The sequence below is a fragment of the Sinocyclocheilus rhinocerous genome, unplaced genomic scaffold, assembly GCF_001515625.1.
Source record: "Sinocyclocheilus rhinocerous isolate Xijiao unplaced genomic scaffold, SAMN03320098_v1.1 scaffold8, whole genome shotgun sequence".
NCBI classification, from domain to species: Eukaryota; Metazoa; Chordata; class Actinopteri; order Cypriniformes; family Cyprinidae; genus Sinocyclocheilus; species Sinocyclocheilus rhinocerous.
Genome location: NW_015666800.1, coordinates 421,302 through 435,775, shown reverse-complemented (window position 1 = coordinate 435,775; position 14,474 = coordinate 421,302). Strand labels below are relative to the sequence as shown.

General features: G+C 35.9%; 1 protein-coding gene across 3 annotated transcripts in view; it reads left to right on the top strand.

The window, feature by feature from the left end:
• The window catches only part of LOC107733164 (xanthine dehydrogenase/oxidase-like), a 19,361-nt gene that overhangs the window by 3,046 nt on the left and 1,841 nt on the right, over window positions 1-14,474 (top strand). For all 3 annotated transcript variants that reach the window (XM_016544696.1, XM_016544698.1, XM_016544697.1), the window contains 29 exons: window positions 228-311; window positions 642-737; window positions 850-991; window positions 1,721-1,813; window positions 2,032-2,183; window positions 2,362-2,455; window positions 2,940-3,049; window positions 3,861-4,045; window positions 4,168-4,342; window positions 4,622-4,711; window positions 4,793-4,962; window positions 5,189-5,315; window positions 6,684-6,806; window positions 7,359-7,455; window positions 7,618-7,742; window positions 8,335-8,468; window positions 8,579-8,666; window positions 9,471-9,557; window positions 9,695-9,886; window positions 9,962-10,107; window positions 10,743-10,824; window positions 10,909-11,004; window positions 11,098-11,226; window positions 11,857-11,931; window positions 12,016-12,068; window positions 12,632-12,746; window positions 12,873-12,938; window positions 13,022-13,210; window positions 13,292-13,459. In XM_016544696.1, the coding sequence (XP_016400182.1) occupies window positions 228-311; window positions 642-737; window positions 850-991; window positions 1,721-1,813; window positions 2,032-2,183; window positions 2,362-2,455; window positions 2,940-3,049; window positions 3,861-4,045; window positions 4,168-4,342; window positions 4,622-4,711; window positions 4,793-4,962; window positions 5,189-5,315; window positions 6,684-6,806; window positions 7,359-7,455; window positions 7,618-7,742; window positions 8,335-8,468; window positions 8,579-8,666; window positions 9,471-9,557; window positions 9,695-9,886; window positions 9,962-10,107; window positions 10,743-10,824; window positions 10,909-11,004; window positions 11,098-11,226; window positions 11,857-11,931; window positions 12,016-12,068; window positions 12,632-12,746; window positions 12,873-12,938; window positions 13,022-13,210; window positions 13,292-13,459 (3,483 nt within the window). The remainder of the gene's footprint in view (window positions 1-227; window positions 312-641; window positions 738-849; window positions 992-1,720; window positions 1,814-2,031; window positions 2,184-2,361; window positions 2,456-2,939; window positions 3,050-3,860; window positions 4,046-4,167; window positions 4,343-4,621; window positions 4,712-4,792; window positions 4,963-5,188; window positions 5,316-6,683; window positions 6,807-7,358; window positions 7,456-7,617; window positions 7,743-8,334; window positions 8,469-8,578; window positions 8,667-9,470; window positions 9,558-9,694; window positions 9,887-9,961; window positions 10,108-10,742; window positions 10,825-10,908; window positions 11,005-11,097; window positions 11,227-11,856; window positions 11,932-12,015; window positions 12,069-12,631; window positions 12,747-12,872; window positions 12,939-13,021; window positions 13,211-13,291; window positions 13,460-14,474) is intronic.

The following is a 14,474-nucleotide window of genomic DNA, read 5'->3' as shown; positions in this document are numbered from 1 at the left end:
AAAAAAAAAAAACTTGTGTAGAGTGAGCACCACAGCAATTCAGGCAGATTTACAGTCCTGTACTGTGAGCTTGTGCTTAATTCAGATTTACTAAGCAAGTATGACTTATTACAAGTGCAAGATGAATATGTTCACGTAGTCTGAGCTGGTATAAAAATACATTGATGTAAAATATTCAACAGAATTACCACAGGGAATATATTTTGTTTAGTATCTGCTTCTTTCAGTTTCAGGATGGGGGATGTTGTGGTGGAAAAGGACAAACTAATGGCTGCTGCATGACAAATGGACACATACAAGAGCATGTCAATGTGAGAATAGACATCCAGACACCATGCTCTATTTTCTCTGAGTACAAACACATTTTTGTCCTAAAGCCTTGCCATTTAGGATAAACCTGTAGCATACTTGGATAAGAAATCAATGACATGGCAGCCATTGCAGTCTCATAGGAAACCAGTCACATGTTTTAACCCACACTCATGTGGTTTGTCCTCACATGAGTGTGGGTTAAAACATAACAGTAAATAAAACAGTAGATACTTCAAGATCACTGTTTTACAATCACAGTATTGCCTATCAGTACTGAATGTTATCTAAGGACTTTACTAATAATTCAACATTTCTTTTTAAATTTTTAGGACAGTACAACGCTTCAAGCTCAGAAATTGTATGACCAATCAGAGTTTATGCCACTGGACCCAACACAAGAGATTATTTTCCCACCTGAGCTCATGGTGCGTATAAAATTAGTTTAATCTGCATTGATTAACCATCATAGTAAAATGAGGAGGCTGATTGCTGTATTAAATAGATGCATCAATACTTTGTTACATTTGTGCTCTACAGAGCCTAAGTAAACAGCCCCAGAGAGAGCTGAGATTTGTTGGGGAACGAGTGCTTTGGATTCAACCCTACTCCCTCAAAGAACTCTTGGAGCTAAAGGCGACCTATCCAAATGCTAAACTAGTGGTTGGGAACACAGAAGTTGGTGAGTCCCACGTACATTAATAGAATCACTCAGCTTTGTGGTTGCCTATTCTAGACAAGGACTGCATCCGAAACGGCATACTCTCTGAGTGGGTGCTTCTTTTGTCTATTTCTCAACCATTCAAAAAGTATGTTCTATATAGTATCACTGTAATCAGGATGTATTACATGTTGTCATTGTCCTACTGTTGTTATACGAATACTATGAATTCTGACATACTCATTTAACATACTGTTTTTTACATACTGTATTGTAGGGATGTATGATGTATTCAAATGCAGCCAAAAGTTGTCAGTGATTTTCTGCTTTTTTTGTTTTGGCATGTAACATTGTTGCTACATCTTTAATCAATGAGTCAATGAATCATTCATTCAACTGTTTCAGTCAAAATGCTGATTCATTCTGAAAAAAAAAACAACAACTAGTAACTGTGTTGCTCAGAGACACTAAACTATTTTTATTGGTGAGGCAACAATAGTCAAAGTAACTGCCAATACTGTGTCTAAAATTCAAGTTACACTATGTTAACTTCTTGTTTACTGAACTGTTGCATAAAATATCACATAGCAATTGTATGTTTGGTCTATATATCATTGTTTGGGCTGATATTTGGAACAACAGTTAAATTTCATAAGTATAGTTACATATTATGAGTGAAAAAACTTAGTTTTTTCTTTGTGGTGTGCTCAAAGAACAGCTGATTTTAATTGCTTTGAGTCTCTTTTCTAGGTATTGAGATGAAGTTCAAAAACCTTCTTTACCCTGTGATTCTGGCACCAGCTTACATCCCTGAACTAAACATCATCCAGCACACTCAGGATGGTAAGAGAGTCATATACCTAAAGGGATGCTTTTGTCTGAGTATGTTGTTTGATGGTTTAAAGCAAATATTATTTGTCAGTACAATACATTCAAATTTTATAGAGTTAGAAGTATATGTTCATTCAATTATCTGGTCTTCAATCTAGTCTTGTAGTGGTATTTCACTGCTTAGGTTAAGTTATATTGACAATTAATCTGGGCTTGTTTTTGGCTCACAGGCATTCAGGTTGGTGCATCAGTGACGTTGACTGTGCTGGGGGACATGTTGCGTGCAGCAGTGAAGAAGCTGCCTGCTCATCAGACAGAGGTCTTTGAAGCTGTTCTTGAGCAGCTGCGTTGGTTTGCAGGACAGCAGATCCGAAATGTTGCTGTATGTTTTGTGTCCCTCCCTGAAGTGAAAAATAGTTTTATAGAAGTTAATGGACTTGAAAATGACTGCCATTTGTTAATTTAATGGCTGTTTGATTTAATGAAGTGTCTAACTTGAACAATAAAACATAAAAAGTGATTCTGAATGATTAAAAGTAAAATCATATTTTTGCTTTCAGGCTGTTGGTGGCAATATTATGACAGCAAGTCCCATTTCAGACCTAAACCCTGTGTTTATGGCAGCTGGCTGCAAGCTGACGGTGATGTCCAAAGGTGCAACATTTTTTTTTTTTCTGTTCAAGGATCAAAGGTTATAAATTTCATGATCTGACACAGAATACAGAGGCAGTTTATGTAGAGAAAACAGGCGATATCCAATGATATCCTATTCCACAGTGTGCAGTCATTTTTCATATAGTCCTGCTGAAGTCTGAATATTATGTCGGTAATTTCTAAAAGTCTAAATTAGGGATACTTTTAAATAATTGTACCGTTTCCCCGTGTTTTACAGCTGATTGGATGATTGTGGTACATAGGGAAGGGGTTAGGGATACTGAAAGCTATGGTAAACAGGACTTTCGCAGTACAATGTACCAGCCGAGTAACATATACTGTAGGGTGTTGACCCTATATGTTTTATTGACATTGTGTCCATGATCTTTGTTCTGCATAATTTATGACAACAGTTGATTAATGACTTAAACTTTCAATGTATGTTTTCGAAATTCTATAAAAAATCTCTGTCTGATGTTTAAAGGGGAGAAACGCGTTCTTGAAATGGATGAAAAGTTCTTCCCTGGTTATAGGAAGACCATTTTGAAGTCAGAGGAGATTCTGTTGTCCATTGAGATTCCATACACAAGAAAGGTCTGCATTCGAAAAACATTCTGTGATTGATACTCCAAAATGTCAATTTTTTCATTCTATACCCATAAGACTTTCTTTCTTTTGTGGAATACAAAATAGATGTTGGAAAATCTATTGGCTGCTCTTTTACATATAATGAAAGTGAAAAGGCATCCAGACTGTTGAGCTCCAAAATAACAAAAACACACCGTAATTTTATCATAAATGTGGTCCAGAAGACTTGTATGCTATATTCCAAGTCGACTGAAGCCGTATGATACCTCTGTGTAAAGAACAACCTGAAATTTGAATAGTTATTTTCTTAAAGGTCTTTCCCGTTTGATGCACACTGGGAAGGGGATTCTCACCCTTTCACACTTCTACATATTCAAACTTGTTGCATTCCATGAAAGTCAAATGGTTTGGGAGTCGGACAGCATGAAGGAGAGTAAATGATGACAGAATTTGCATTGTTTAAATGTTTCAAGTCAGTAAGATTTTTTTTTTAATAAATACTTTTATTCATCAATGATACATTGAATTGATCAAATGTGACACTGAAGACTGGAGTAATGACTGCTAAAGATTCAGCTTTGCCATCATAAATTAGAGTTTAAAACTCTAATTTAATTATTTTCAATTGGAATAATGTTTCACAATATTAATGTTTTACTGTATTTAAAAAAAAAAAATGCAGACTTAGTGAGCAACAGAAACTTCATTTAAAAAAATAAAATCTTACCTACCAAAACTTTTGAACAGTGTTGTATCTGATTCATATTTCACATGAAATAGATTACATTTGGAGTCACTCTGTCAATGTGTGTTTTAGGGCCAGTACTTCTCAGCTTTCAAACAGTCCCCTCGCAAAGAGGACGACATCGCCATTGTCACATGTGGGATGAATGTATTGTTCAAGGAGAAATCCAACATAGTGCAGAGTATCCGGATAAGCTATGGAGGAATGGCCCCTGTCACTGTCCTTGCCACGGCCACATGCAACAGGTTACTCAACAGGTAGAGGATGATGCCCGGCAGGTTTTCTAGCAAATTTATAATATTCTTTTCTGACATTCAGCCTCATTCAATAATCACGACAGAGTAAATGCATCAGTTTCACAATCTTTATTTGATTGCAGACAATGGAACGAGGAGCTTCTCGAGCAAGCCTGCACGTCATTGGCTGAGGAGATGAGTCTGTCTCCTTCAGCTCCTGGTGGGATGGTGACATATAGACGCACACTGACTATCAGCCTCTTCTACAAGTTCTTCCTCACTGTCCAGCACAAACTGGCTCTGGACCTGCGGATGGAGGTTTTTAATACTGTGTTTTCCACACTTACACAATCAAGAGTTTGTAAAATTCTACTTAGCTCCAAAATAAAAGTAATTTAAATTATTTAAATAAAAATAAATAAATTTTAATTGCTATTATATGGCTTTTTTTGCAATTTGCAAATGTGTTCAAGTTATTTTTGGACACAGATTCTACTCCCCCCTTTTTTTTTTTTTACTTTCTAACAGTCCAGGACTGTATGTTTTCTGGTCACATGACTATTTTAGGGTTAGTTGTAAACTGTGTAAACTCTACAGGGTGTGACTGTGGAAGACGTCCGACCCGAATATGCTACTGCTACTGAGCTCTTCCAGTTGGACTCACCGTCCAGTGTACAACTCTACCAGGTACACATAAACAGGCATTTAGCAACTTGATCTGTGCACTATGTGTTTGCTGATTGCTTAACTTTATTTCTTTGTTTTCAGGCAGTTCCCCCCGGACATAATAATGATGATGTTGTGGGTCACCCTATCATGCACCTCTCTGCACTTAAGCATGCCACAGGAGAGGCGATCTACTGTGACGACATCCCCTGTTATGAAAATGAGCTCCATTTGGCTTTGGTCACCAGCATTAAAGCTCAGGCACTCATAAAGTTAGTTGAAAAAGACACACGTCATGTTTTGGAATGATTTAGTGTTGGGTTAAAGCTAAGTATATGACTTTTCACATGCACATTGATGTTGTAATAGAGAACCTACATTGTTTTTATGACTCACGTGTCATAAAAAGGTTCAGTTCTGAACTTGATTGTTGTGACCTGAGACAATGATTACCCATGATTTGGTGTTAACTATGTGTGTATGTGTTTCTCTTTGTAGATCCATTGACACCTCTGATGCAATGGCGGTTCCTGGAGTGGTTGCATTTATCTCTGCTAAAGACATCCCAGGAAGTAACTTGACAGGACCTGTCGTTTATGACGAGACAGTTTTTGCAGATGATAAGGTGTTTTTCATTTTCTATATTTCAGTGAATTCTGGATGCAGTATTTATAAAGAGAGATGTTTTTACACAGACAGCTATTAAATTGATTATGACCGTATTTGCCTTGTTTTTAGTTGTGATGCAGAGTGGATCAGGCATAAGGTTACCATAATGGCTTTTACATTTCTTACACAAAATAGAGTGTATCACTTGGAAGTTGTAGTAAATGGCATCATGCATTTGTGACAGATATTTATGGATTCCCATGCAAAATGTATCTCACATGCATCTCACTTAATTGCAGTGTAGGGCAATTCTATGATCAGGCGTTTTTCTACGGCATAATCATTTATTGATGCAGTTACACTTTGACATGTGCTTTAATGTTTGAGCATCTTGGACGTGGCAAAATTAAAAATAATCTTAATCTACCCTATAACATGTCACACATTAGCAGCTAAAACCATTATTGCTGTTTGTTATGGAAGCCTGTTTACATCTCAGAGTGAAAAAATAAAGTTAATTGTCAGTTAAATTTAAAAAAAGAAATTAAGTCACTTTGTTAGACTTACTGTCACACTGCACAATATTTACATTTATGAGAAATTAAGTCACAATTATGAAAAAAATGCATTGCTATTGTGATATACTTCACGATTACCTTTTTTCTTCCAAGGTGGAATTTGGCTTCCATACATGCTTGAATCACTTTTATTTAAAATTATTTAAATGTTTGATATGTCTTTGATATGCGTCATTGACATAAACTGCTGCTTTTCAAAAGTTTGGGGTCAGTAAGATTTTTTATTTTCATTTTTGAAAGAAATTAATTCATTTACTCAGCAAATTTAATTTATTGAAAGAATAATTAATCTGTTCATGCAATTAATTCAAAGTGACAGTAAAGACTTTTTAAGGACTCCTTTCTATTACAAATGAATACTATTCTTTTTGAACTTTCTATCAAAGAATCCTGAATAAATCACGGTTTCTGCAAAAAATATTGCAGCAAAAACTGTTTTCACCATTGATAATAATAATAAGAAATGTTACCTGAGAACTACATCAACATATCAGAATGATTTCTGAAAGATCATGAGACACTGGAGACTGGAGTAATGGCTGCTGAAAATTCAGCTTTTCGTCACATGATTAAAGTTTAAAATATATTAAAGTAGAAAATTTTAATAAATAAAATTTTAAATTTTAATAATATTTCACAATATTGCTGTTTTTGCTGTATTTTACATTAAATAAACGCAGCCTTGATGAGCAAAAACATTTTAAAATTTTTACCAACCCCAAAATGTCACATGCATATGTTTTGTCACTTTTTTATAGTCATGTAGAGTTTATGGTTTTGTTCCTCAAAATGATTTTTCATTCTAGGTCACATGTGTTGGACATATAGTGGGGGCCATTGTGGCAGACACACAGGCCCATGCTCAGAGAGCAGCCAAAGATGTGAAGATCAGCTATGAGGAACTGCAGCCTGTGATTGTCACCATTCAGGTCTGTATTTACTCCACATGTTCACACATACACACACCACAGAAAACAGAATCATCTAGCTATGGTCCATGGTTTTGTCATGTGTGGTGTACAAACCAACCCAAATGCAGCACAGCCAGCAAGTTTTCAAAATGGTCTTTATTTACAAAAATTGTGAAAGTAACACAAAACTGGGTACATCTGACCAGACTTCAGCCCACAGAGCTGAAAAACAAAAGACCTAAACAGTAGACAGGAGAGCACATGGCACACGGAAACAAACATGACAAATTGACACCAAAAAACCAACCCTGAAATGTGATCCTCATAGGACTGAAAATATGACCTACAACCAATTTTTGGTTTCAAAACCACTGATCTACAATATCATTGCCAAACATGTGGTGCTGTGCTCTGACCTTTCACCATTGCTTAGTGCTTTTCCTGCTGTCATCATTACATAACAGGATTTTTCAAGGTTTTCAGAGAAATAGCTTGTACAAAAATACACATAACACATAAAGATAAGCTTGACTGGTTTGCTAACATGTTTGCGTTCACTCTTTCAAACAGGATGCTATTGCCAACAAGTCCTTCTATCAGCCGGTGAGAAGTATAGAGAGAGGAGATGTTGCACAAGGATTCAAAGACTCTGATCACATCCTGCATGGTATAAGTTATCTAATAAAACATTCACATTATCTAAAACCATGTTTTTTTTCATGAAACAGACAGTCTGTACTCTGCACGAATTCTGTGGTAGATCTGCAGTTTACACCATTTATATACCTTAAATGATTCTTGTTCAGACTCTAAATATGTGATTCTGCAGGTAAGATGCACATTGGAGGACAGGAACAGTTTTATCTGGAGACTAATTGCACGCTGGCTGTCCCTCGTGGAGAGGATGGAGAAATGGAGCTGTTTGTGTCCACACAGTCGGCCTCCAAGACTCAGGTAAACAAAAGAAATCACTCTCTGTAGGGAACTGGTGCAAGATATTGATTTATATCCACATTCTCAATCAAAAGTTTAAACTGCAAAAGACATAAGAATGGTGATGGTAGCTTGACAAAATATTGACATTTTAATTGTATCTGAAAATTGTATTGTTAATTGTATCTGAAAATGTAATAAATATCTGAAATTTATTTGTAAAATTGTACAAATAAAATTATGTATTATTTTTTATTTTATTATTTAATTGAAAATAATAAAAATATTTAATTAATATAAAATCTATTTTAAAATAATATAAATAAAAAATAAATCATATAATAATTTATAAAAAATTAAATAAGCGTCATGATAGGTTTTGCAAGCCCAAATCAGATAGAAAAACCCTCAGACAGACAGACAGACAGACAGACAGATAGATAGATAGATAGATAGATAGATAGATAGATAGATAGATAGGCAGTTGCTATGGGACCTCTCATTTAAAATGGTTAATTCATTAGTAACAAAAATATGATAGGATTATTAATGATGCGATATATAGTGTTGATTGGACTGTCCTAATGCAAATAATGTGATGTGTTTGCCTCAGGCCCTAGTGGCTAAAGCTCTGGGAGTGCCTGCCAACCGGGTGGTATGTCGTGTGAAGAGGATGGGAGGAGGATTTGGAGGGAAAGAAAGTCGGAGCACCATTCTGTCCACAGTGGTCGCTGTTGCCGCACATACGTATGAATATTTATAACACAAACTAATGTAACAATGTGCCTAATTACATAAAGTCATGTCATATGTAGCAATGTGAAGGGTAAACATTTAGTTTGACCTTTTTCTTTTAGGGTCAAGCGGCCAGTTCGCTGTATGTTAGATCGCGATGAGGACATGCTGGTCACAGGTGGTCGGCATCCATTCTTTGGACATTACAAGGTGAAAAATTGTACAAATTAGCCAGATATTGTCCTTTAGGTGGACCATACGTCCTCTTTGTACTGGCCGGGATTTCTAAATTGCCTAAAATGTCTGTGTCTTTCCTGTTGACATGCTCTCTACAGTCCTCGTGCATTGTATGTATGCATATTTGCATTGCTTTGACCGTTCTCTGTTGATTCCCACCTTCTTTCACGCCATGATTGGTCGATTTGGTACAATGCCTGCACACTATTTGTCAAACTACTTTTTGGTCATTACCTTCAGCCGCTGGAAATTAAGTGTCCCCAACTAAGCAAGCCAGAGGTGACAGCAGCAAGGAACCAAAACTCCATCGGTGACAGAATGGAGAAAAAAAACCTTGGGAGAAGCCAGGCTCAGTCGGGGGACCAGTTCTCCTCAGGCCAGACGAACCAGCAGGTTGATCCATGCTGCAGCAAAGTTAGATTGTGCAGAGGGCTCATCTGATTCCATGGTCAAAAAACAATAGGAAAACCAAGCCAAAACCCAGAGATTTTGGGCAATTTAGAAACCCCTGCAAGGACATGTTAAAGAAAAATCAGACATATGGTCACCCTATTGTCCTTGTCCTTGCTAAGTCTTATACACTATCAAGGCGTGTTCACACTTGGCGTCTTTTTTGAAGCTGCCAGCGTCTGTTTTACATTATAATCCTATGGAGTAAACCGTGTTTTCAAAAAAGTCCTGAGCGCTTTTTTAAACGCCACCGCCGGCATCTTTTTCTGCAGTTCAGAGCGCCTTTTCAAGTTGAAAAAAGTTTAAACTCTGTAATCTGATGTCTAGGTTGGGTACATGAACAATGGAAGAGTGATGGCACTTGATGTGACGTTCTACAGCAACGCAGGCAATTCACTGGACCTGTCATTGTCAGTGAGTAGGCATCTCAAAGTTTTGAACATCTATTGCTGGTGGTCCATGAGACACCCCTGGTGGTCAAAGACACACATTACAAGATATTCTTTCTTACATCCCAAGCCTAAATGTGTATCCTGTCTCTCAATGCACAGATCCTGGAGAGGGCACTATTCCACATGGATAACTCCTACAATATTCCTAACATTCATGGCACAGGCTACATGTGTAAAACCAACCTGCCGTCTAACTCAGCGTTCAGAGGCTTTGGTGGGCCGCAGGGCATGATGATCGCAGAGAGCTGGATGAGTGATGTGGCTTTGAGCTGTGGTCTGCCTGCTGAAGAGGTTCATACTGCATATTTCTTTTTCTCATAGTCCATACAGTTGTACACGAATATTCAAGTCTCCTACTACTTCCAGGTGAGGAGGATGAACATGTACAAGGAGGGGGATTTCACACCCTTCAATCAACGTCTGGACCAGTTCACCATTGATCGCTGCTGGGAGGAGTGCATGCAGCTCTCAGACTTCAACAAGCGCAAGGAGGCAGTGGAACAATATAATAGGTCCGAAAAATTCTTAGATATTAAGCTCATCAACACAATTGAAAGCTTGTGCAGTTTAAATGCACAAGTGCATATAATAATAAAACATATTTTCCTTGATATTTTGAGTGTATTGATATGTGTAGTGGGAATTACATTAATGTTTTCATTGCAAAAAAAAATTATAAGATACATTATAAGATAAGAAAAAAAATGTAAATAAAAAAAAAGACTATATTAAATCATATAAATATAAAACTTACAAATGTATAAATAACAAAAGGAAAATAGATTATTTTTCTCTACTTCAGTTGCTCCCATTACTAAAACTGAAATTAAAACAAATATTAATAATAATAATAATGGCAAAAGCACATAAAATTATAAACATTTAATCTAAAATTAAAATGAATATAAAAATATAAGCTAAAGTATAAAAATAAAAGCTAATGCAAAATATTAACAAATATTACAATATTATATAAATATATAAAGTAACACTGGGGCAGCTTAAATCCTATAAGTAGATAAGATTAGTAGATAATTTCATGAACCAACACTTTATGGTTAGATTTTATTTGTATATTACTGTAGAAATATTTTCAGTTTAGGCACTGCAAAGCTTGGTAAAAATTGCTGTAACACTTCAATTCCAGGCAGCACCGTTGGACCAAGAGAGGGTTGTCCATCATTCCCACCAAGTTTGGCATCAGCTTCACTGCTGTCTTCCTTAACCAGGTCAGCCTTCTTCCTCTCAGAATCTAAAGAACTATTAGAAAGAGGTGATTGGGTATATGTGTGTGATGGATATTTTTCATTCAGGCAGGAGCATTGGTACATGTGTACTCTGATGGTTCGGTTTTACTAACTCATGGTGGAACAGAGATGGGGCAAGGCCTGCACACTAAAATGGTCCAGGTAATGCAAACAAAACACAACAAAAATACTATATTGAAATGTTGGTCACCACTGTTCATATTCATTTTGTCTTAACATTTTTGTGTTGTGCAGGTGGCCAGTAAAACTCTTGGAATCCCCTGCTCAAAGATTCACATCACAGAGACCAGCACTAACACAGTTCCCAACACCAGCCCTACAGCTGCCTCCGCCTCCTCCGACCTTAACGGCATGGCCATCTACGTAAGCCTCATGCAGCAGATATTCATGTTTATGATGCTTTTTTTAATGTACACTACCGTTCAAAGTAAGATTGTTTTTTTTTTATCTACATTTAATTGATCAAAAGTGACAGTAAGGACTTTTACACTGTTAGAAAAAAAATTATATTTCAAATAAATGCTGTTATTTTGAACTATTCATCAAAATAATCTTCATCAAAATAATCAAAATAATAATTTTCTATTCATCAAATAATCCTGAAAAAATTTGTTTCCACAAAAATATTAAGGTGCATATCTGTTGCCAACATTTATAATAATTTAATTACTATTTAATATATCGACAAATCAGCAATATTAGAATGATTTCTGAAGGATCATGTAACACTGAAACTGGAGTAATGGCAGAAATAAATTACATTTTAAAATAGAAAACAGTTATTTTAAACTGTAATGATATTTCACAATATTACTGCATTTTTTAAATAAAATAAATGCAGCCTTGGTGAGCAAAAGAGACTTTCTTTGAAAAAATTTAAACATTTTTACCCCAGACTTCTGAACAGTAGAATATGTCAGCCATCAATCTAATCCACAATATTTCAAATCAACATTAGTCGAAAATTTCACACAACCCTTTAATTTTCCACAGAATGCTTGCCAGACATTACTACAGAGACTTCAGCCTTACAAAGACAAAAACCCCAAAGGCTGCTGGGAGGATTGGGTCAGTATGTTTGTAAGTTTTTGCATGTAATTATTTGATATATTTATGTATTTTATATGAGACATTGTGTAATCACATTTGCAGGTGAAAGCAGCCTATTTTGACCGAGTCAATCTGTCTGCCAATGGATTTTACAAGTATGTTTATTTCAGCATGTTTTCTGAGCTACAGTGGGGAAAATATGTATTTGATCCCCTGCTGATTTTGTAAGTTTGCCCACTTACAAAGAAATAAAGGGTCTGTAATTTTTATGGTAAGTTTATTTTAACAAATAGAGACAGAATATCAACCAAAAAATCCAGAAAAAACACATTATATAAAGGTTAGAGATTGATTTGCAAATGAAATAAGTGAAATAAGTATATGATCCCCTACCAACCAGCAAGAATTCTGTCTCCCACAGATTGGTTATGTGCCCATGTGGAACACAGATTAGTCCTGTCACTTTAAGAAGTTTTTGCCTGTCAGCTCATTAGGTGTATAAGACACCTGTCCACACAAAAACCTACCATAAAAAATTACAGAACCTTCATTTCTTTGTAAGTGGGCAAACTTACAAAATCAGCAGGGGATCAAATAAATATTTCCCCCACTGTATAAACAAATCAAATTTTTAAATACATTTCATAATTTTCACATTTCAAATCTTGTTGGTCCTCATAGAATTAAGAGGTATTATTCATATGATTATATTGTATAGGACTCCAGATCTTGGCTATGATTTTGACACAAATTCAGGAAGGCCATTTAACTACTTCAGTTATGGCGTGGCTGTCTCAGAGGTGGAGATAGACTGCCTAACTGGCAGTCATAAGGTGAAACATGTATTTGGTATATATACTTTTCTGCATAATAGATTACAACTTTTCTGCATAATAGACTGTATATTCGAGATCCGTACTTCAAAGTTAACTCCTCTTTTTTTTTATCTCTCCTGTCAGAATCTTCATACGTCCATAGTTATGGATGTGGGCAAGAGTTTAAATCCAGCATTGGACATTGGACAGGTATTTCATATAAATGTAATTAAACAGATCACACCATTGTCAATTCATGATAAATATCATATGATTTGTGGCTGTGTGTGCAGGTGGAGGGCGGGTTCATGCAAGGTTTAGGTCTGTTCACGCTGGAGGAGCTACGCTACTCTCCTGATGGTTACCTATACACTCGCGGACCTGGCATGTATAAGATTCCCTCTTTTGGGGATATTCCCATTGAATTAAAGGTCTCGCTGCTCAGAGACACTCCTAATGAGAAGGCCATCTTCTCCTCAAAGGTTAGATGCATCACAACAACTGACTCCACAGTAAGATCATGGTTTGTGTCCGTTAACTCTTATGGCTGTGTTTGTACTCAGGCTGTGGGCGAGCCTCCTCTCTTTCTGGCGGCCTCAGTGTTTTATGCCATTAAAGATGCCATTATTGCTGCCAGGGCTGAGTCCGGCCTGACAGGACCCTTCAGACTGGACAGCCCCGCCACACCTGAACGGATACGAAATGCTTGTGAAGACAAGTTTACTAAACTGGTATGTAGTAACTTTCACTGTTGACTGTCAACTTAATGTTCGAGCTGTGCAATGATATAATTAAACACTGGCATCAAATCTGAACCAGGGTCATGTCAGACTGAATATGAAGTAATCATACACATTCAAATCAAGTCAGACACTAACATTCAAATGTTTGGGCTCAGTAAGATTCTCTTTTTTTTTATTTACACTTTTATTCATCAAGGATGCATAAAATTGATCAGAAGTGACAGTAAAAACATTTATTACAATAGAAAAGATTGTATTTCAAATAAATACTGTTTTTTTTTTCTTTCTATTCATCAAAGAATCCTGAAAAAAATGTATCACGGTTTCCTCAAAAATATTAAGCAGCACAACTGTTTTCAACTGATAATAATAAGAAATGTTTCTTAATCAGCAATGATTTCTAAAGGATCATGTGACACTGAAGATTGGAGTAATGGCTGCTGAAAATTCAGCTTTGCCATTACAGGAATAAATTACATGTTAAAATATAATAACATAGAAAATAGTTGTAAGTTGTAAGAATATTTCACAATATTAATGTTTTTATGGTGTTTTGATCAAATGAATCCAGCCTTGGTGAGAATCAAAAGACTTCTGTTAAAAACTTTATAAAACCGACTCCAAACTTCAGAACGGTAGTGTACAACTAGGGATGTAATGATTCTCTCAACTCACGATGCGATATGATTCACGATAATGATTTCATGATACAATTTCATGAAACAAAAGGTGTCCTTTTATTATTCTTTGGACAAAATGCTGCACATTTCTTTGTGAAATTTAAATATGTCAAATAACAAAACTAAACAGATTTTTTTTTAAAGAAACCCCAAATCAAATAAATAAATAAATAAATAACACAAATAAAACACTTTGCCTGTGCTCTTTCCATTTAAAATTAGAGGCAACCACTGTATTTGAATCACGATCCAAACAAAGATGCTACACACATGCAGCATGAGCAGTTTTTAATCTAAATAAGATTGTATAGTTTCGAAATTTG